The 23,203-nt window shown below is 38.8% G+C and overlaps 2 protein-coding genes across 3 annotated transcripts in view; both read left to right on the top strand.

Moving 5' to 3' along the window:
• The window catches only part of tnxbb (tenascin XBb), a 62,818-nt gene extending 52,408 nt beyond the window's left edge, over positions 1-10,410 (top strand). For both annotated transcript variants that reach the window (XM_075449826.1, XM_075449827.1), the window contains 11 exons: positions 1,373-1,495; positions 2,313-2,456; positions 2,891-3,010; positions 3,308-3,457; positions 3,639-3,775; positions 3,982-4,117; positions 4,201-4,352; positions 4,889-4,985; positions 5,959-6,114; positions 6,251-6,414; positions 8,731-10,410. In XM_075449826.1, the coding sequence (XP_075305941.1) occupies positions 1,373-1,495; positions 2,313-2,456; positions 2,891-3,010; positions 3,308-3,457; positions 3,639-3,775; positions 3,982-4,117; positions 4,201-4,352; positions 4,889-4,985; positions 5,959-6,114; positions 6,251-6,414; positions 8,731-8,829 (1,478 nt within the window). In that variant the 3' untranslated portion in view covers positions 8,830-10,410. The remainder of the gene's footprint in view (positions 1-1,372; positions 1,496-2,312; positions 2,457-2,890; positions 3,011-3,307; positions 3,458-3,638; positions 3,776-3,981; positions 4,118-4,200; positions 4,353-4,888; positions 4,986-5,958; positions 6,115-6,250; positions 6,415-8,730) is intronic.
• A 9,399-nt stretch (positions 10,411-19,809) lies between these two features.
• qrfp (pyroglutamylated RFamide peptide) lies at positions 19,810-22,050 on the top strand. Its single transcript, XM_075450384.1, has 2 exons — positions 19,810-19,839; positions 21,424-22,050. Exon 2 carries the CDS (start codon positions 21,424-21,426, stop codon positions 22,048-22,050), a length of 627 nt encoding a protein of 208 aa, XP_075306499.1. The 5' UTR covers positions 19,810-19,839.
• Positions 22,051-23,203: the final 1,153 nt, after the last annotated feature.

Genomic DNA, 23,203 nt, shown 5'->3' on the forward strand with positions numbered 1-23,203 from the left:
TGACCACTTTTGCTTCATGTCTGAGGCTACAGATTGAGAGCAGTTGAAGGTGAGCCCCTGCTTCAAAGCCAGCGGTGGAGATAGAGGCAGGGTTCATTTGTGCATTCACACATAGCCTATACGTAAAATAGATTAGCCAAAGTTGCAAAGTTTATTCCAAACCATTTAATAGCAGCTAAATTGCATTTTAGATACTGCAGTTAGATTGTAATGTTAAGTCCATAAAGTATTGTGCAAGGTAAAACAGTACAGCAAATGTCTTTAACCTGGGGTTTATGTTTAAATCTTCTGGATCTGGCATTAAGCCATGGGGAACTCCACACAACAGTCTGCTTTGATGCATCATACAAAATAGTATCCTGAGGATAGGACTGTCCTAAATCGAAACCCAGTCTGTTTGGTCGATTTTTGTAGTCAACTGAGTTGACATCAAAAACAACAGTAACAACATAACACCACTCATTCACTGCTGCTCTGTACTTCTCTCATTCAGGGTAAGCTAACAGCCAGCTTCACTGACACCCCTTCATCTCTCACCCAAACCAGGGTAAGACCACGGCTGGTCACTGTACATTTGGTCTGTCTTTCCCTTTTCCATTCAAATACAAAATATGGAAATTCGAAAAATAATCAACATAACTAGATCAGTCTGGGTGTCAAATACTGGTATGTGCCAGTACTGGCAGTATGGCACACACCCTATCTGACTTCACAGAATCCGATTATTGTCAAACATATTTAGTATAGAAAGATAATGTTGAACTTGTCCAGTCATAATTGGCTGGTATTTTAATTCCAAACTGTTTTTAGAATGCAAATTGGTTTCTGATAAAAAATATTTATCCAAACTACCAAACAATTTCCAGTTCTTATCATTTTATCTTTTTGATACCTAATTGTATTTGTGTTCGTTCATTGTTAATTTTCCCTTTTTCTTTTGTTTTTTCATCTTCAATTATTCCTGCCACGCTTTTATTTTCAGGTTTGATTGACCATCTAACTACTGTATTAAAAAGTCTTCTTTCTCATTTGCTGCTACCCAGGATCCATCATCCTTCCTTCAATTGTTACCCTGTTTGTATATAATTTGTATACTGTATATATGTTTGCACTGTACATATATACACATAAGCTGGAGCACTAATAGCAAATGTGTGGATGAATAAATAATTATGTACACACTGTTTTCCCCTTTTCAGTGGCTATTTTTGTCTTATTCATGAAATCCATTTGTTCTTTTGTCCCCTGACTTTTTCTTTTCTTTCTCTTTTTTGTGTTTTCCTTCTTTTCTATCTCATTCAATAGCCCATCTCCTTCCCCCACTACCTTTGTTTGTATTGACCTCTCTCATCATCTTCTTTTTACCTTCCAGGCCCAGAACCTCCATCCAACATAGAATTCAGTAAAGTGACAGAAAACTCTTTGACAGTGTCATGGACCAAACCAAAAAATCCTGTTAGTGGTTTCAAAGTCACATACACCCACGCAGATGATGGTAAGAAACAAACATAATCTTTGATTACATTTTTTTATCATCGAGAAGCTTTTCAAGTTAGCAAGAATGAATATCCAACATTCAACTCATAGCTGGAATGCTAATCTTAGGCTATATTTACAATTTGACCCATTGTTAGAGTTAATAATCAATAAGTTTGCATGCATCAAGAAATATATTTTATATAATTTACTAAACCCTACAGGCCAGGTGAATTATCGTCGTCTGTTGACTTAACAGATATTTTGCTTGTTGATATAATGGAGAAATTACCTCAGGTAGCAAAATGTTCAACCATGAAATCATCAGCAAATGCTGGTGTTTCAGTTCCTTGGCCATGCATGCCCAAACCATAACAAGTGCACCACCATGTATGACCAATATTTTTTGTCCCAGAGTGTTTTTGAGCATCTGTTTTTGTCTTAAGCTACCTAAGGTTTGCATTTGCAGCTCTATTCTCTGAGGTGGTGGTCCTTGATTATTGATCGTTGATGAGTAGATACATTCACATACACTGTTCAAAGTCTTGCTGACTTCTGTGCTCTCTTGAAGGGGTTTTTCTTCACTGTACTCAATCTTCAAAGTCCTCGTGAAATCCAATTTGTTGTTTAGGTGTTTTATAACAATCTGTCTTCCAGTATACATATGTCTATGAATCGAAAAACTATGAAGTCACAAGGGATGTAAATCTCTCTCTCTCACAGCAGCCTCAGTCTGTGTTGTAGATGATTGAATGTGTAGCTCACCTTTTAAATCCCACTGAAGTCCAAACTCACCTCTACCCAAAACGGACTAATCCTCTGTCCTTCTCATGAAGGTGAGCCGGTGTCAGTGTCAGTAGACTCGGAGGACTCCATCCTCGACCTGTCTCAGCTCTCTCCTGGATCCTCATATGAGGTCACCATAATCTCTACCCTTGGACTCGATGAGAGCGATCCAATCAAAGACTCCGTCATTACACGTGAGTTTTGCAGGTTCGCCTGGTATTTAGCTCAGCTGGCCCCCTCAGCATTGGGAATAAAGAGATGTAAAAAAAATTTAAAAACGTATCCGTATATTTTTCTGTTTCTTTTAGTTTTGTAGCAATAAAATTTGTTGCATGTTTCATAATGTCTGTAACAGGTGCTGCATCTGGATAGGATGTGGATTTTTTTTTAGGTTTCCCATGTGGAGTCTCATCCTGGATGCATTTCAGCACCCTGTGTTATTCCAAAACTATTAAGATAGTTCAGATGATTCCCTTCAAAAACACAATGACCATCTTTGTATGAAAATTTTTTCCAAGAACTTCACAAGGATGTTTTGGCTCTTGTGCACCATCCATTAACATTTATTTGTTTTATTAATTAAGATGTTGTTTTTCTCCTGGTTAATATTACTACTTCTCCCCCTTAGTCCCTGACCCACCCACAAGCCTGCAGAGCATGAATGTCACTGACACCACAGCTTTGTTGGTGTGGCGTCCAGCGTTGGCTGCCATAGATAAGTACGCCATTGTCTATGGCTCTGGTACAGGTAGGAACTGATACTCTACAGTTTCTTTTCCAAATGTAAAACAAATGTTTAAAAGATTTCTTGGTTATCCGTGTTGCAGGTACAACCTGTCTCTGCAGGTTCTCACCTTTCCATTTCTAAATAATGTAAAACAAGCCCGTTTAACTTCTTCAGGCTCCTCTAACATCATTCTACATCAGTTCTAACCAGAATTTTTCTAACGTCGTTCATTAAAAAACATCTAGTCAAGACATCGTGTCCTATTACATTCAACGGCTGGAACTGAGATGCAGTTTGTTGGGTTTTTCCTCTGTGCAGGTTCAGAGCTGAGGATTACAGTGTCTGGAAACGCAGCCGAGCAGCAGCTCAGCGGCCTGGAGGGATCCACCACCTACACCGTCACCATAACCAGCCAGCTGGGCAACCTGGAGAGTTCCCCAGCCACCACCAGCTTTACCACCACCAGCGGTCAGCACACACACACACACACACACACACACAAACACACACCACACAATCATTGTAGACCTTCCAAAGAGCCCTGTGGTAAATGTGTTGTTTTTCATTTTGAACAATGAACAGAAGTGCAATGGTAATATTGTGATAGTAATTGTCCATAAAGATAAGAATTTCTCTTCTTTACACTCAGCAAGGGACAAGGGCGGTCCACGAGACCTCCGGGCCAGCAATGTGACCCCTCGTACTGCTATGTTGTCATGGAAACCCTCATCAAAACCTGTTGCTAGTTACATACTGACCTACAAAACTGAAGGTCAAGAAATAAAGGTGGGAAAATTGTCCTTACTTAATCGCCTGTCAGTACTTACGTCACAGCACAGATTAAAATCTTTTCTGAAAATATTAAATATAAATTCAATCAAATCATTATTTTCATTAATTTTTTTTGTTCTAAGGAAGGTCAGAGTTGGATGGAAATGTACTTTCTGACATTAGTCTCCCTCTGATAATGACTCTTGCATTATCCACGACAGGAAGTGATTGTGGATGGCACGATAACACAATACAATCTGAGCAGACTTCATCCAGGATCCCTGTACACAGTGCAGCTACAGGCAGGGGGAGGAGGAGCACGATACACATCCTCAATCTCCACTGAATTCACCACTGGTACTTCTTTCGTGGTATATTATTGTCATTGTTATTAACCGATAAAGGCTTCCTCTTACTTTGTTTCTCCTCTTTTTCCCCAGGCATGCTCAGGTTCCCTTTCCCCACCGACTGCTCTCAGGAGCTGCTGAACGGTATCCACACATCAGATGTGGTGGAGATTTTCCCTAAAGGGAAACTCGGAGCAACAATAATGGTTTACTGTGACATGGAGACAGATGGCGGCGGCTGGATGGTACAGCCACATCTCTGAGCATTGTGTTTAAGTGTCCCTTCGCTCTAATTATTAGGCCGACTACATTTACATCCTTATAAACGTTCAAGCTCCAGAGAAATGATATGTTAACAGCAGGAGATTTTTTAATTAAGGGGTACCACTGTCACACTTTTTTGCATTCATTTTGCATTAGGGGTTGTTTGTATTTTCAGTGCATACATATTATTGAGTTTGCATAAAACATAGGAATGATAAGAACTCCATGTTACAGCCATTTGTATATCAGTTTCTCTGAAGTGGTGTCTTACCTGCAGTGAACAGCAGTCAGTGCTCTCAGTCTGCAGAATGACAATCTAAAGCTAAATGCTACTTAGGGCAGGAGCACTAGAATGGTATTTTTGCAAAAGTAAAAATCCACAAATAGCTCTTGGTTGAACTGCTATGAAAATTTTGAGGTTTGAGTTGTTTTAAATGGCTAAAAATATGTATTCATCAGACTGAGAGTGTTTTGACTGCTATCTACTTCAGACTTTACGTTTGTTTTCTGTGTGCAGGTCTTCCAAAGGAGGAAAGACGGCTCGGTGGATTTCTTCCGAGGCTGGAGGGAGTACATAAAAGGATTTGGAGATCTAAACGGAGAGTTCTGGCTTGGTGAGAGATGCTCTTCGTGATACTGACACATATTTTTATTGATGATAGATAGATACTTTATTGATCCCGAAGGAAATTCAAGCATCCAGTAGCAGACATAATAAAGCAATAAAAATGTTTATACAATAATAAACACTTTAAAAACAATATAAGAATTTAAAAAACTGTTTAAGAATATAAAATATAAAAATATAAAAATATAAAAATATAAAGTGACCAGTGAAGTGAGACGATATGACAGCATATGTGGTAAATTATGTTTTGCTCGCAGCCAGATCATTAAGAAAAGTCCATTGTTAGATCATGATTTGTTTAACATTAAGTTCTTTAAAGGTTTCTCATAAAATTGTCTTTTACCTAAAATTAATTTTCAAAAAAGCCAATATGTTCGGCCATTAAACAAAAATTGTTTTGCAACATATCTGTGTTCTGTTTATTTTTGAACAGAATAATAAAAGGTGTGGAGAATGCATGATTTGTGACTACGGTTGTAGAATCAGTTTAGCTTAAACTGATCAGTTTAACTACGTTTCACACTGAACATCAAATGTCAAACTGAGGATCATGCTCATGTTCATTCCTGTATTTAAACAAATATTGAAGTAAAGATCAAGTAGCCATTTTCTCCAAATACAGAATAATACAGGTAAATAGATCTAAAGCTAATCTGAACAAAAAGCAGGTGTGAGGCAAAGTTTGCATGTCCTCCCTGTGCATGTGTGGGTTCTCACTGGGAACTCCAGCTTCCTCCCACCATCCAAAAAACATGCATTGGCCCTAAGAGTGAGTGTGAGCAAGATGGTTTCTGGTTTGTCTCTGTGATGTACTGGCGACCTGTCATGGGTGTACTCCACCTTTTGCCTGATGGCAGCTGGGATAAGCTCCAGACCCCCACACAACACTGAATTGGACTAAGCAGGTATAGAAAACAGATGGACGGATGTCTCAAGCTACTATGTTTTCATTCTGTCAGGCCTTGAAAATCTCCATAACCTGACGACGATGACCAAAATGACTCTACGTGTCGACCTACGAGATGAAGGCGAGTCAGTATTTGCAAAATATTCAACGTTCGAGGTGGCCAAGAGGAACTACAAACTGACTGTAGGTGGATACAGCGGCAATGCAGGTGAGGCGGGAATTCGTGAAAGTTGATTAAATATTCAGCTCTCAAAACCTGGCTGAAGATTAAAAAAAAAAACGCAAAATGACTCCTAAAACTTTCCCTCTGTTTTTAATTTCTTTGTCATGTTTTATGGTTACAGGGGACTCTTTAAGTTACCACAACAACCGGGTCTTCTCCACCAAAGACCGAGACCCAGCCCCCTTCATTACCCGCTGTGCCATGTCTTATCGAGCGGGATGGTGGTACAAGAACTGCCATGAAGCAAACCTGAACGGCCTCTACGGCATCGACGTCAAACACCAGGTACTTTAATCAGACAAAGCTTAAACCTACTGTGTTCATGTGGACATGAGTAAATAGAATGCATCATAAAGAGAAAAGATCGGACATAAATGGACCACTCATAACATTAAATATAATTGCATTTTGAACTGTTAACGGCAGACAGTCCACAAAAAAACATGCACTAGTGTGCTCTCAGGCAAAGTAAGAAACCCAAAATTCATGTGTAACATGTCAAACCATCATGTTCAAGTGTGACCGTGACAGTTAGATGAATATTTGATCTGGCTTTTTTTCCAGAAACTGTATTCATTCTTTCCTGTTTATCATCTATGAAGCCAGTGTTTGGTTTGTAAACTAACCGTGATGAAATTTAACCGAACAGTTTTAATGTTCCAGTCCATGTAACATGTGGAACAGGGCGGAGAAGTGTACTCTGAACTTACTGCCCTAACTTTGCGGTATACAGTATGAGATCTTGAATTTGCATTGAGTTTACTGTCTCCGGCGCAGGCATCGTGTTCTCCCTGTTTTTATGTGTCTATTAATCTTTTTTTATTTCAGTTTTTCTCAGCTTTGGTGCACGATCAACCATAATTTAAGCATCATCTAAACTCATTCAGCAAACTACAGTTAGAAAATGATTCTCTACATTCTATTTAACGAATGTTGTTCTTTTTGCATAACTGATTAAATTACATTCAAATAAGTCCTGCGCCTCAGACCATAAACAAAGCTGAAGATCTGTATTTCGTGGTTGACAGTCTACATTGTCACACCCTAAGCAAAGCAAATTTCTGGATGTACCTAGCAAATGCAGGTGAGTTCTTCCTAATATCTCAGTGCCAACCATTTAAGGTCCTGATGGTTGTCTGAAGGGTTAGATTCAGTGTATGATCAGGTTTCAGTTCATATCCTGATTTCAATAACCTGAGAAACTTGATGGTTTGGAAAGAGACGAAAAGGCGACAGTGGAGAGGAAAACTTCCTTTAAACAACAAGGAACTTCCAGCAGAACCAGACTCAGGGTGTGGCACATCTGCCTCGAGCGGCTGGGGGTTGAGAGGACAGGAAAGAGGAGACAGCAAGCACCGTAACACCAGGCCAGGGATACCTGGTTAAGAGGGAGAAACACCAGTCAATGACACCAATAATTTTTTATGTACATAGAGAGTACGGAGAGCAGAGTGAGGAGAGGTGGATGTTCTCGAGCAGTTGAGGCCTATAACAGCATAACTAAGGGATGTTGCAGGGTCACCTGAGCCACCCCTAATTATAAGCTTTATCAAAAAGGAAAGTTTTAAGCCTAATCCTAAAGGTAGAGAAGGTGTCTGTTTCCCAGACGTATGCTGGCAGCTGGTTCCACAAGAAAGGGGCCTTATAACTGAAGGCTCTGCCTCCCATTCTACTTTTAGAAACTCTAAATTCTGCATTTTCTGTTGAGAAAATACAGAGCTATGAGATCTTTAAGATATGATGGAGATTGGTCATTAAGAGCTTTATATGTGAGGAGAAACTTTTTTAATTCTATTCTGGATTTAACAGTGAGCTAATGAATAGAATCATTACCATGACCTGGATGACTGAGAATCTTCATCAACTAATGAGGAGAAGCTAAAACTGGAGACATGTGATATCCTCTGCTAATAGAACCAAACTCAAACCAAACAACAACCTGGAAACATTACTGGAATTTGGAAGCTGATAAAGATTCAGTCTGCACAAAATGGCAGGCCTGTGTGCTTCTTCCTCTTTGTTGAGAAGTTATGCGAAGAATTACATTTGCTTTCTAACAAGGATTTTGTCGCATTTTTGCAAATTCCTTCTTAGCAACATTTTGTAGAGACACTGTTGGTGCTGTTGTTCAAGGCTTCGTGCCATCACAGATAAGTTAAAATAAGCCAGTGTTTTCTTGCCCCATACCAGAATAAGGCATTCTGCAGCACCGTGGAGATGAGCTTTGATTTGTGTGACAAACAATGAAGTAAAGAGGCAGAGAATCAACACTTATTGCCAGCATGTTTATTTTCTTTTTAATTGCTTCTGTATTTCCCGGTGTCTCAATGTCTTAAAAAGTAGGGGTGAATTATAATTTGTTGAAAAGAAAGCCTTACAAAGTTTGGTTCTAATTACAAGGGATGTGCAGAAAGTGAGAATCTTCATGGATGAGCAGATGGAAAATAAGCCACGCTGACTCATTTTACATTACAGGTTCTGTATCTAGGATACTTAAACTGAAAATATACCAGTGCGGACAAAACGTCAAGACTAATTATACTCAGTTTTAATTGTGTTAATGGTAGCGGGTCTCAATGTAATTCTGTGTGTGTGTGTCAGGGTGTGATCTGGACCTCATGGAAAGGAAAAGAGCATTCAATCCAGTTCACTGAGATGAAGATGAGACCAGCAACCTTCCGCCCTCCAGCCAGAGGATAAAAGTGAGAAAGATGATGATGGACTCCTAAACACACTCTCTGACAGAAGTGTGTTCATGATTTTGTGCACACACACATTTACTCGCACACACACATTTCAAAAGATTAAGACATATTTTTTCATTTGTATAAAGTCAGTTATCAGTATGTTACTGTAGATTGTACAGATTCCTTTTTATCAGCATCATCTTATAGCAGTGCGGCTCTGACTTGCTCAATATATAGAGGTGGTGTTCTCACAAATTATAACACAAATTATGCCTTCCTTCGCAGCCACCACCGCTTTCGTGTGCCAGTAGTTTCAGAAAACTGAAACCTAAACCAAAGGGCTTTGTAGATATAGAAAATGCTCATTGAACCCACGCAAAATTTCCCAAATCCTGACATGTTTCAAACATCTTTTGAAAAGAGACCACAGCCAGACCTGATTGGACTGAGCTGAATTTTCAGCCAGTGGAGTCCAGGTTTTGGGTCCTCAGACAACTATTAGCATTACACAGCTCAATCAGATGTTTATCAATCAAACATTTTGGAAACAAAAGGGTCAGTCTCTGTCAGCCTGCAGGCATTTTTCACCTCGCCCAGTTTGCTCGTGTTTATGTCTTTTAGAAGGAAAATGAAAGTATATCGAAGAGAAATCCCAAATGTTAGAGCCATGGGGTGATTGCTTATCATGTCACAGCCACCTTTAGGGTAACATATTGAGCGAGTCTAGGTTTCAAAAAGGCCACTTAGAAATCCTATAAATCCTATATATATATATTTTTAATTTTTGTTTGTTTGTTTTGTTTTGTTTTTTTTCTCAATAGGAGCAAACACATTCTTAATCTACAGGGCTTTGGTCACGTTGGCACCTTTCATCAGGATCTTTGTCTGATATGTTTGATAGAATCCAAAAAAAAAAAGAGTCAAAACATGAAAAGTCTCCAGAGATTATCATGAAAATATTCAAAGCATCAGATTGATGGTTTGTGAAACTGATGAACTTGGAATATCTTAACCATCTGTCACAATTTTTATTCAGACTAAAACAGATTACCTGACATGATATGGCATCACAAACTGTATTGTATGAATAAACATAGCTTCAGGGCCACCCCTGGCTTTCCAGGTGACTCTGGCTCTTTATGTAGAATGTTCTGTGGAAGTCTGGTCTATTGATCAACTTCAGAAATTGTGCATATTTCGTGGATACAGCTACAGTTCCAGGTTGTCTGTTATGTTTTTGTCTGTTCATTTTGACTGTTTACAATCAAACCAAACTCAGGACTTGGGTGTTATTTGAGGCCTGTTTAAGCTCCCCATTCTGTATTAGCCAAACTCTAATTCAGCCCAGTTTTAAAGCTCGGCAGCGCCCCCCACTGTTCACCGTGAGACACGTCCCCTGCACTGTGGCTCCTCAGTAAACACCCTATGGACACAGTCAGGTGAATGAGTTTGCACCTGTTGTGGTTCAGCTGCCAACCGTCCTCTCAGTGTTTGTCTTCTGTGTGTTGCTTTGTTGTCTTTTTGCAAACATCTCTGTGTTTTATCTTCCTTTTTTATGTACGGTGCCTCCTAAAAGAATACAACAATAAAATGATTGAACTGAAAGCCGCAGAGTTGAATTTGTTGGATTGAAAGTATTTAGATTCATCCCTGTTTACAGAAAAAAATACTGCAAACATTCATTTGTTGCTTAATATTTTATCTTTACTCCTGCATTAATCCCTAATTAATTTACAGCCACAGGTGAGCAGTAAATTGAGATTTTCGGCATTGCGTAATGCGATTGTATGGCAGCGACCTTGGTGGCGACTCATCTTGTTCAACTGAAACTGCACATTAAGTGTTAACAATAAATTTGGTCTTTTATAAAAATCAGCACGGTTGAGATCGATGACAGGAATCACTCATAATCATCAGTAAAAATACAAGAAGTCGTCATAACATTAAATCCTTATTAAATGTTATGAAAGACTCTTATGAAAGTACTGAAAGAGTTTAAGGCTTTATAATACAGAGAACCTAAAACAACTTCAGCAGCTGCTGAATTGTCTTCTATAGTTACAAAATCTAAAGGTTAAAAGTGAAATTTGACGTATTTTGGAAATTTCCATTTTCATGTGTTCTTGGTCTTTGATATTGGGATTATGTCCCCTGCTGTTTAATGTAAGACATCAACTTTCCTCCAGCAGTGGGAGTTTTCCCATCCAGTTTTATGAAATTTGCACCTGGAAATACCATGAGAGAGCAACAGTTATAATACAGGGGGAGAGGTAAGTTGTGAAGCCTTTCAGTCATCTTTTGTGACACATGTTGGTAAAAGATGTATAAACTGCTATAAACTACACATGTACATTCAGAATGGATGGGATTCAGAAACAGCCAATAGACTAACCTATATGCAAATAGGCCTACTGGTGGTGTCATAAAGTTAAAGAAGGCCTGTCAGGGAGTTCAGGGACAGTGCATTCTGTGGGAGATAATAAATCTGCAAACTTTTATTTGGAAAGAAATTTGGAAAGAAATCCTACATGGCTCATGATAATAGAAAAACCCAATAAGCATATGTGCCAGACATGTTTTTTAGGGGGCTTGGAAAAATGAGTTAAAGTCTATATCATATAACATTATGTCATGTGCACAAAATGGCCACTGAAGTACCAAGCTAAACAAAAGTGATCCAAAAACTGTGGCATCCCATTTTAGATATAGTCCCCAATGTAATAAATATGGTGGGATTTCAGGCAGCTCAGTGCGATTGGAAGCACGGAAAATACTACAGTATTTAAATTTTAATCAGTTTATACAGTGTGCACTGTGTCCACAGAAGAACAAAGTTCAAAGATCTTAAATGGATACACTTGATGCAGTTGTTTTGTTTCTCGTTCGTTATTTCTGGCACAACATAACTTATATTGTTCTTAACCCAAATCATTATGCTTTTGTACGTTGGATTTTGCTACAAACCTGAAATAAAAATGTATTATAATGAAAAGCAGTTACAGTGTGGATCCTTAAAGAAGCAGAAGGTCTGTGCACAGCTGTGTTCATGTATGCCATCAGCTGTAGAAAACGGCAGACTCACTGCCTCTGAAAAGAAACACTCTCTGATTGAGCTACAACTTAAGGTGAAGATCATTATCTGCTTTATACAGACTTACGCTGTGTTTGAGTAAAATGTCGTGAATTTCAGAGTCTTTGAGCATTGAAGGTCACAGAAGAGAAGCAGATCTTTAATGACGTCTTCATTTTGGAATTTTGAACTGTGTACAGGGTATTAATGATGACTTTTTCCACAATTTAAGTCAAACATATTCTATTATCATTCTTATCCTTGCCTTGTTCAACTGATTTTTTTTTTTTATCTCTTTTTTCTTTTTTTGCTTCTTACCAATATTCTTGCACTAATTATGAATAAACAAATAAAAACTATCTAAACCAGAATTCAGAGTCTTTGAAATGCCTTTGGTTATGCCTTGCTTATTTAAAATTAGCCTTTAACATGTACACTAAGTGGAGAAAATAGTGTTTTGGCAAATCATTTGCTGGTGACTAACCTTTCTGAGCGCCACCTTGTGTGTGGGTGCCAGTTTATCAGGTTGAGTTGTTTGAATAGATATAATTTGATTTAATGTTTCTATAGTTATAAATTATATTTTTATTTACCTATAAATAGCCTTTATATACTCAAAGTGTACTTCCATGAATTACAAAACAACAGCAGCCATATAAAACTTCCGATTTTGCTTTCTTTTTGGAGATCACAAGCTGTTCCATATTCCTCAGTTACAACTATATGATACAGATTTTAGGGGTGACTGCTGAATGATTTATGTTACATTTAAATCAATTTCAAAATTCTGCATCTACACACCAGGTAGTACTGCAGATATTTTTAATTTATATTTACACCCCTTGGGTGTGTGGGTGATGAAAGAGGCTTATACATGGTTTTATTACAGCTGTGTCTGTAGTTTTGTAAATAAACTGATATTATTGTATCAGACACACACTTCTCATTTTTGTGTCCTAGACATTATCTGTCATGTTCCTTCTGGGAGAAAAAGCCAAATGAAAGAAAAAGTTTGGTTCAAATCTAGAATCAATGGTAAAGGCGTCTTTTCATCTTCCAGCACAGGTCCCAGATGTCCTTCTAAACACCTTTTGTTTTATAATTGGTCCCCGGGGTGCGGCCCTCACCCCTCCCATCCACCTGCTGACCAGGCAGCCAATCACATTGCTTCTCACCTGCTCTCTGAGCCAGCTAGGTTCTTGTTTACAGGTGTTTCACCTGGGACAGCTGACAGATCAGATGCTTGAAAAGGGATTGGACAAGGATGAGGAGGAGTAGCAGATCCCAGGTCAGGGAAACTGACCCCAAAACCACAAGACAGGAGGATCCAGAAGGCACCTGGAGCGGGAAGAGAGTGCTCATTTGATTTGTGGTTGAGACGAAAATGCTATATGTGTTTTTGTAAAAGCAGGGAGGTGTTCGTTATCAGGACTTCGTACAGTTGGACCTTCCTCTTCTGATCTTTCTTAAAGGGTTGTGTCTGTAGAGCTCATACAGCGCACACTCAGTGGAAAGCCAATCAAAAGCCTCTATACCAGACCGGTAAGTTCTCTCAATAGACCTGCACATATATTTTTATTGTGTAGTTCAGGGCTGTAAATAATTTCATTAATTGATCTTTCCTTCGCTTTATCAGTTTGTTTATTTATGAAGAGTTCTTCAATTTATACATATAACTCAAAACTGCACGAACCGTGAGAGCTGTTTCACACATTTATTTAACTTAAGTTAAATCAATTTGCATGAAAATAATAAAAATTGATGTAGAAACTGTAATTTGTCAAATTCAGTCTTCTATCTACCAGACTGTTAAAGGTCCACTTTCTTTCTGCAGACTTTATTTTGTTGTAGCCTTTCAAATGTAAAATCGATGTTGAACAATGATCCAAACTCTGCAATCCTTATTGAAGAATAAAAAAGGCATTTGTGGAATTTTTTGCAAATTTTGCTCTAATTTGATTATATCTGAACATAGTTTCACAAAGTCACACACTCCATTTACAAAACAATGTGGTTCTGATGTGACTTTTTTTATTTCTTTAGGAATTTTTAAGCACGATATAAATCACAAATATAAGCTTTGTCAATGTGGTAAAGGCCCAATCTTACAATGTCGTTTGCAAAGTGTTCATCAACCTGGTAAAAATAAGATTTAGTTGCTTGGGCCACGTTTAATTTTAATCACATTTGCAGTGGAGATATGTTGAGTCCAGTAGCAATAATGATGATAGTAGCTGTCTTTGGTTCAAAAACATAAAAGCAGTTCAAGAAAACGCAATTGTGCTCAAAAGAATAAAGAAAAATAGATCAATACAAAATTGTATATTTATAGAGTTGTAAAACCATTCAAAGCCTTCTATGTAGAGATACAGAATATTGTAAACTTGATTCAACCTTTATATTTATCGCATTAAAAGAGTTTGTTGATGTCAAACACTCGTCGTTATTAATGGAAACATTAAATGCATCTCTTTTTAATTCTCTAAAGAAAGCTGTGATTGCAGAGAGGACTGATAATGATCCCCTCTGCCTTCTCAGGACAGCTATGATGTCTCCAGACGACCGGGCCCTCGAGGACCTGTTGTATGGCAGCGACCTTGGTGATGACGCAGAGGGGGGGGGACTCAGCGTTGGCCCGGCAGCGGTAGAAGAAAGTTCAGCTACAGAAAACGTAATCATAATGGCTGCATCAATATTTCTGTGATGAATGTGTTCCATTCACTGTCTTACCCAACTCCTGGAGATGATTTTAATAGTAGTTATTTTCTTGTCTATATTTTTTTCCCCAATGAATTAATATATTTAACACTGAAATGTTTGTCACTACTGTTTTAAAGAAAAACACCCTTACAAATATTAAATTATGAAACACGCCAAAAAGGACAAATACTTTCTGATCCTCCCAGAAGCTAAATGCTAATTAGCATTGATTACAACTCGTGCAATTTTTTTTTTTTTTTTAAGAAAACCAAATGAACCAGAGACACAAATGTTAATCCTGATATTATGCCACACAGAACACAAGCGTGTTAATTACTTATCTTGTAGAGCGTTATGAGAAAATTAGAAAAAATTATGAAAGTTACACTCCTTCTCAGACTTACTGGATGAGAATGCTGAACTAGTCCCTTGTTTTTTCAGAATATGCTCACAATTCATATCCTGAAATAAAATCAAACAAAAAATGACAAACTTTTGCTCAACAGATGACGCTCGTCGTGACTTGGGTTTGATCACGGTTGGCTATTTATTTCTTCATAATAACTTTAGGGTGTAAAGACTCAAACAATAAGCCGTTGCTGTAGGATGTTTTCAGTAACATTAAACCTGTCTCAGGCTCCAACAGCTGTGTCCATCCATGAGCCGTTGATGTGCAGTGGATGTGGTGAGCAGGTGTGCGATCGCTTCTTCCTATTGGCCGCAGGGAGGGTGTGGCACGGCGCCTGCCTCCGCTGCAGCCAGTGTCACTGTGAGCTGCAGACACACCCTTCCCTCTACTGGAGAGACGGAAACATCTACTGCCAGCAGGACTACTGCAGGTCCAACTGATTTGCCACTCTGAAGCAGTTTACTCCCCAACGTCTCAGGCACACAAATAAGACTTCTGACATCATTGTGCTTTCTCTTGCTGGCCAGGCTGTTCGGAGGTGGTCAGTGTGCTCGCTGTTTCCAGCCAATCCCACCCTCCGCTTTGGTCATGAGGTCTGGCGAGCTGACCTTCCACCCTCACTGCTTCTCCTGCCAGGTTAGCTTAAAAGCTCAGCTGTTTTCTTTTGAAAATGCAAAATGAATGCAGACAATTTTTCACGATGTTTTACAGGAATGTGATGTGAAGTTAATGCCAGGGAACCTGTACTGCATGCAGGGCCCAAACCTCTACTGCCAGTCACATTATTACGCTGATGGGGACAACCTGCCACCACATGACCCCTCACTCAAACTAAATCTGAAAGAAGGTGAGTTTTTGCATGGTTTTACAAAGAAGATCGAATGTTTATGTGGAAAGACGAAATTTCAGTGGCTGTGATAAAACTAACCATGACGCAAATGAAAATTAGAAATAGCTGAGAAACCTTTAGGTTACATCATCTGCCTGTTAAAAAAAGTGCCCGTTGTTTTTTTTTTTTTTTATTGTATTTGATTCAGCTACTAGACTATTTTTCTAATGAAAAAAAAAATCATGTTTTAGGTTCAGATTTCAGCTACAAAACTGAGATACACTTTAAAGAAGGTCCAAATAGGTTTTGAAGCAAATAGACTTTCTATCAAATCCATCATTTAGAAGGAGTATTTTTTTAATCCAAACATGGCCAAAATAGTGTTGGTTGGGCTGTCAAATTTAGGTCCACATATTGTCCTCTTGCTTGGGTTTGAAAGTTCAAATTAAACTCTCATTATTAGAGCTGGTCACCAAATGTCTCATGTCCTTTGTTTGACAAGTAGAAAGTCAGGGTAGTGGGACAGAGGGGAACTGATGTGTAAAAAAGGACCATGGGTCTGGATTTGGACCTGCTTAACCTGCTGACCTACCAAGAGCCACTTCTTGACCTGATTTGATGAAAAATTGCCAAAAATATGCTAGATAGAGAAGATTAAAAAAAGTCACATTGATCAAAGAACTTAAGTTGAATTAAGATTTTATGCAGCAGTTTCATTCAGTAGTCGTAATTTAAAGTGCTTTACAGAAGGAAAAAGCAAAAAGTAGTAAAAACAACAGAAATAAGTATTTAAAAATACCACCTCGTCCAACCCCAACTCTAATGCAATGAAGGATTTTATTCAGCACAGCACTCACTATAAGGAGTGATGAAATGAGGAAAAACTGAGGAAACTTTTGAATTTGAAATCAGACATTTGTGTGAGGATACACTAAGTGTAAAAGTAGTAAAACCATGAAATCATACAATCCTACAGTGTATTTCAGGTCCACAACTAAAAGAAGAATAAATAAATATGCAATGTTAGTGAAACAATGACATGAGCGTAAATAAATCAATTCAAAACAAAGAAAAGTCATTTAAAACCAGGTTGAAAGTCCGATCAATTTTGTTGAACTTACCCAAAATCTGCTGTAAAATCAAAGTAATGCACTTAATGAGGCTAAAATACATCTCATCAAGCTCACAGAGCACTTTTAATGTCAGAGACAGGTCAAAACCGGGTGTCAGGTGAAGGGGAGGAGTCGCTCAGCAGTCCAGAACCACGACCGGATGACAGGGTGGCAGGTGGGCGGAGTCGCAGGCGGACCAAGCGAATCAGGACGTGTTTCCGCAGCGAGCAGCTCAGAGCCCTGGAGTCTTATTTTGCCCAGAAGCACAACCCTGATGGTAAAGACTGGACCTACCTTGCACATAAGACCGGCCTGCCCAAGAGGGTCCTGCAGGTACACGCCTTTAAGGGCCCATGTCCAAAAATGGTAGAATTTTACAAATCATACCCATTGTACAGATTTATACAAAGATTTGAAATAAACACAATGACCCTATAAAATACTAAAGAGAGTGAGAATAGTGAGCCTAAAAGTGGTTAAATCTGCATTACATAAAATGTCAGCAGCAGGTGAACTGTCTGGTAATCAAACAGGTTGCTGGTACAGACCTCTATAACGCTTTTTAACAGACACAAACAAACTCAAACATTCATTTTTGTGTCACTGTCTTTGTTTTGTTTTTTACATTTGCTTTTTTTGTAATTGTTAGCCTTTCTTATTTGGATTCAAGCCTTTCTTATTTGGATCTTCACTTGTGTGTTTTTGCACAGTTTAATCCTAATCTTCTGGTAAATTTTCATCTGTTTCTAGTAGTTTTTGAGCTGCTTTTGGGTTGTTTTTAATTTCTTACTGATCAGTCTCCATTTTTGGTTATTTGCATTTCTTTTTAGTAATTTTGTTTCTTTTTGTGGTTGTTTTCAGTCTCTCTTTGGTCAGTTATATCTCTTTTTAGTCTTTTGCAGCTCTCAGTGTTCATTTTGTGTCAGACTGTCACCTTTGCCTAACCTCTCTATCCCCTCAGGTATGGTTTCAGAACGCTCGGGCCAAACTGAGGCGTTCCCTCAACTCTGATGATTCTCAGGTCAATTCTCCCTGTGCTCCGCCCAGAGCTGTTGCCATGGCGACCACCTCCCCACCCTCAGCCTTTTCCCCTTCAGATCAATTACAGCCCTACCCCACTAGCACCATCGACCAGTTGCAGCTCTCCTTGCTCACTGCTCCAATCAACGAGCCATCTACAAGCCCAGTCGTCAATCAGTCGTCACACCAGCTACCACAAAGCCCTGCCTTTTTCCTAGACTACAATTCCCATGGTGCATCAGGGTGTATCGCCTCTTTAGATTCCCATGGGGACTTTGGGGAGGCAGGAGAAGAAATAGATAGGGAGGGTGATCCTGATCAATTCACACCACAGTACTGCTAGTTAAGAGTTGTGCAGCAAAAATTATTATGTTTATGTTTTTTTTATGTGAGATGATAGTTTAGGTTTTAATTGTTCTGATTAACTGTTAATTTCATACTGATTATATAAAGTGTGGTTGATAATCATGGGGTGTGTTAGTCCAACAACAAACACTTTCATAAAGTATTGTGGCTACATTTTCATAGAGGCGTCAATATGTTTCAGGTGACTAGTGAATAAACCATCAACTGTTAACCGGCTTTTCTTTCCTCTAAGTTTTGTGTCACTGCTTCTGTTTACACAGACTTTAAACAGGAAGCGTGTGAATCAAGTGGAAGAGAATCTGCAAAATTGAATTTGTATCCATCCCAGTCACAAGACAAGATGTGAAACATAGAATTGATTTATTGATGAGTGTCCTCAGACAGTTTTTTTTCATGCATTACTGTCGTAATGTGAAATAGTCGCATTTTAACTGTTGTAACACATTCAACAGACAATTTCACATTTGCCAAGTTACAACGAGTCATGTCTAGACTACTAGTACCTCAAAGTCCCTTTCCTTTGAAATGTCATTTCTGCATTTAGTCCCTGTTCTCATACAGTTTCACTCTGTTTCATCCTGTTTTCATCTGTTAACATTCCAAATCAGCCTACTCGGTTAAGGTTTGGAATTAAAAACAAAGTAGTTAAAAATCATGGCTTGCATTAAAATTGACCTGATGATCAAAAACATCGAAAGATCCTTGTCCTGTCCCCTTGGATAAACACAGAAAACATGCTGGACACACAAACCAGACATCCTACTGATATGAAATACTCTGAAAGTTGTGCTGGGTTTCAAATCAAGTGTTGGTTTACATTGCTTTTCACATCTTTCTTGCATTAAGTGCTGCTTTCCTTCATTTGTTACTCATCAGCTGTTGATCAACGAACTTATTAGACCCTTAATATGTAGTCAACTTCCTGGTATCCCCTCAAACTATTTATCTTTAACAATGCTCTGCTGAAAAGATAAAATGCTTTGTCCTTTAACATTTCAATATTTAAACGGCCATAAATCTCAAGTTTTTTCCAAAATCAAAGACCTTATGATAAGACTGGTCTTCCTCATCTTTTGTTGCATAAATTGATGGTGTCTTAATTCACCATTTGGTTTAACGTGTGGATTTATCACAAGATGATAATGGCATTCTTTCAGGTGCGTCTTTCCTTCCCAGTGAGACGATCTTCATTATGAGCACAAGAATAAAAGAAAGCTGTCTCTCTTCCCGAGACTCTCACCTCAGAAAAATCTTAATGAACCGTCTGCATCCCCTTCCTCTCCCCCCAATCAAGCCGCAATAATTAGGTGAACTTTCTTGGCCTTGGCGCTGAAATGGGCCCACGTTTCTCAGCTAAAAGAATGACAGTTATGGCGTTCGATTCATGGGGTTGCATGCGTCAGAGGGCTGAGGGACCAATGAGTGATAGATGGGTGGTGGAGGGGAGGTTGGCAGCTTTAAAAAGGTCAGAAGCGACAAATGTCAGAGAAGATTCACCAAGTCTGACAGCGCTCAAGGTAAGAAAAGGGAAATTGGGGACGTGGTGAAGTTCTCTTGTTGGTCTGCCTTATTTTTCTTAACAGATTTCAGTGAATTGTTTATTGATTTTCTTTGTATCCAAAGCAGCTGGAAAATAGCTTAGTTATGCACGGTGGCTGTGGCATCCAGAAACTATTGTCAAATAGGAGTAATTTGCCTTATTACAAGTAGCTGTTTGTAATTTTATTTTTTTTTCGAGACATTTCTTGCTCCAGTAATGAGGATTGCTTTCCTGTTGAAATTTCAAATTTGCAGTGGTATCAATGCGTGAGAGTTACCCGGTGAAAAATAACCAAATCATGCCATTTTCATCACCATGCATCACAGTTCACACGAGTATCTTCTCCAAAAAATACATTTTCCTTCCGTGCCAAACTGGTGCAGTTATTGGCAAACTTATTGCTTAGAGCTCCAATGTAGCTTTTGAACGGCAAAGTCTTTTTTTGGCACATTTTTTGTGCAAGTCAAATTTTGGTTTTTTAATTGGACTCATCCACAAACAGTAGCAAGTCTGATTAATCTTTATTGGAGGTTTGATTTGGCATCAAATACTCTGCTGTTGACTTAATTTTCTTGGGTGGCCAAAGCAAACTAGCAGTCAATGCTGGTGAAATTAAACAATAATTTATTCATCCCAAAGGGAAATTATACTGTTGCAGTCCATTTTTCCACCATCATAGAAGCTTTTATGCATGGTTATTGTTGCTGCCAGGAATGACCTCATGTATCATTCTGTGTCACAGTATAGCTGTAACCGATCTCTTTGTGGATGATTTTCTTAGCAGATGAATAATCTCTTTCAAACAGATATTTCTAAGTAAATTCCCAGACTCAGTGGGAACTGTAACCTATTCATCTAAAGGCCTACAATATTGGCAGGAAGATCAAGAGTTAACTTCTCCATAAATCATAAAAAGTCCACAATGTCCATGAGATGTAGACGACATACTAATTAACATGAGTCTACCCCAGAAAACTTTGCCAGTTTTGTGTTACGGCAACTAAATAGATTGTTCAGCCCATCACTGGAGATTTTGCTGATATAATGTTGCTTTTATGTAGTTCACACATAGTATCAGTTTTAACCACATCAAAAAAATGGATTTCTAATCAACCAATAAAGCAAGTGCACAGTACATCTGTTGTTAAGTGACCAGGCTCGCATGGAAACTGTTTTTGTGTTATTCTGCCACTCGTGCATGACTGTGTGGAGTCTTCAGTTTAATGACGTAAAAAGTCTTTCAGATTTTGGAAACATTTGCAATTATGTCCGGATGGCTTTCAATCTATACAAATCATTTATTCGATTTCTGTTTGCTCTTAAAATATTACTAATATATATGATATCATTACTACTTATTTTGCTCTTGCATTTTTTCATGTGTTTGATAATTCATGGAACGTTATTAATTTCTCATTTATCGTCACTCTTTTTTTTACACCATGAGCTGATGTTACACTAGTTGAGTGAAGAAGAAGTAACATTTTTATCCAACAAAGGTAATTAACAAAGGATTCAAATATATTATATAACCTCCTCATCCCTGCTCGTCTCTTTTCAGATGAGACTGTCTTTCCATCTCGGTGCCTCACAGCTCACCTTCCTTTTCCTTGCCCTCCTCTGCCCCATCCCACGAACAGTCACAACATATCCCCAGACCTCCACTGCTCTCCTACCTACAGTGGACGGACGTGAGCTGGAGTCTGCCCTGCAGCACCTACAGGCTGCCCTGGAGAACTCAAAGGACCCTGTAACAATACCAGGGTGGCTTCAAGACCATCTTTCAGACCTGCTAGAGCCCAGAGAGGAGGAGGAGGAGGATGATGAGCGATGGGAAGAAGAAGGAGCACTGCTGAGGTCCCAGAGAGGAGATTTCATGGACCTGCCACTCTCTCCTTTCCCTGGGGTTAACTCCCTGGAAAGCATGCACTATCAGGATGGAGGAGAGGGGGAAGATGGGTGGAAACGAAACGATGCTCTGACCTCCATGGCTGGAGGACTCCAAGCTGTCAGCCGCGAGAAAGGAGGATTTGGTTTCCGCTTTGGGAGGAAAAGGTGGACCGAAAGGGGAAGGTTGGATGGAGGGGTGAGGAGAGGGGAGGGAGCACAGAGGACATTTAGTAAGCGCAAAAAGAGGGGGGTTACAACAAGGATGAGAGATGAGACTGATGAAAGAAAAAGAGTTTGAAACTCTGTGGAGATGTGTCTCAGTCATTCAGGGTAATCCTCAGAGCTTGAATAAGGGCAACTGCAAGCATGACTCAGAAGAGAAGTCCAGTTGAACTTTTTCAAGCCGATTTGATGATTCAGTAACATTGTGGGAGTGGTCATACTCCCTGCAAATTTATTTTCAAAACAAAGGCTGCCAGCCATGACCACTACATTTCCAAAAAGAGTTGCATTACTGCCTTTAGAAGTAAGAAGCAATTTGTTTTTTGGTCAGATTGTCCTGAAGAAAAGAAACGATGTTCACATGACAAAATGTCTGTATAGTATGACGTTAAGAATAAAATTAAAAGGAAAACAAGCAGTAACAATTATGTATTTGTATTCATTGAACACAGAAATGTTCTCCTATGTCTGCTTCTGAGTTGTGAAGAAAGTGTTATTTATTTTGGAGTGTATAAGAATACAAGAGCAAGACAGCATGTTCGCTCAGTAACAAATGTTAAAAAGCTCTGAAAAAGGGAATGTACTATAAATATTAGTGTCACCCCCAAAGTCTAACAGTGCTGGGTTTTTGTTAAGGTCATAAGCCTGAAAAACAATTGCAAATGATTAATCTGTGAAAAACATCAGATTGCCTTGATAAAATAGAAAAGTGTGTAATAAATGTAGATTAGCCAGGGTTGTGGCAGTTTAATTTTTTTTATTTGTAAAAGTGAGATAAGACACATATATGCACTCTATATCTAACTTTAACATAGTTTTAAAGAATCTATTCAACTTGCATCCAGTTCTCTGAACTACCTGTAATGCCCTGATATGAAGTAACAAACTCATTTACAGAGAGGTTTCAGAAAACAACAAAAGGTATGTCATGTGGACGGACAACATTTCCAGCATATTTCAGCAATGATCAGTGCTGCCGTGAACACTGACTGTGAAACTTTATTACTTCCTGAGTCTGTTGGCAGATTCGTTCACACAGTTGAGAGTTTCAAAATTCCTCTGATGATTCTGATTCCACTTGATTTTATGTGGCTCTTTTCACATGAAGTTGTGCATCACAGCCTAATTATCTGTAGCTTTTAAAACGAGAGAGTAGATGTTTAATTTCTTAAGCAAACAGAGTTCAGCTCATGAGTTCCAGCATCTTTTCTAGGCAGATTTACAGATTT

Source organism: Odontesthes bonariensis, chromosome 18, assembly GCF_027942865.1.
Source record: "Odontesthes bonariensis isolate fOdoBon6 chromosome 18, fOdoBon6.hap1, whole genome shotgun sequence".
Taxonomy (NCBI): Eukaryota; Metazoa; Chordata; class Actinopteri; order Atheriniformes; family Atherinopsidae; genus Odontesthes; species Odontesthes bonariensis.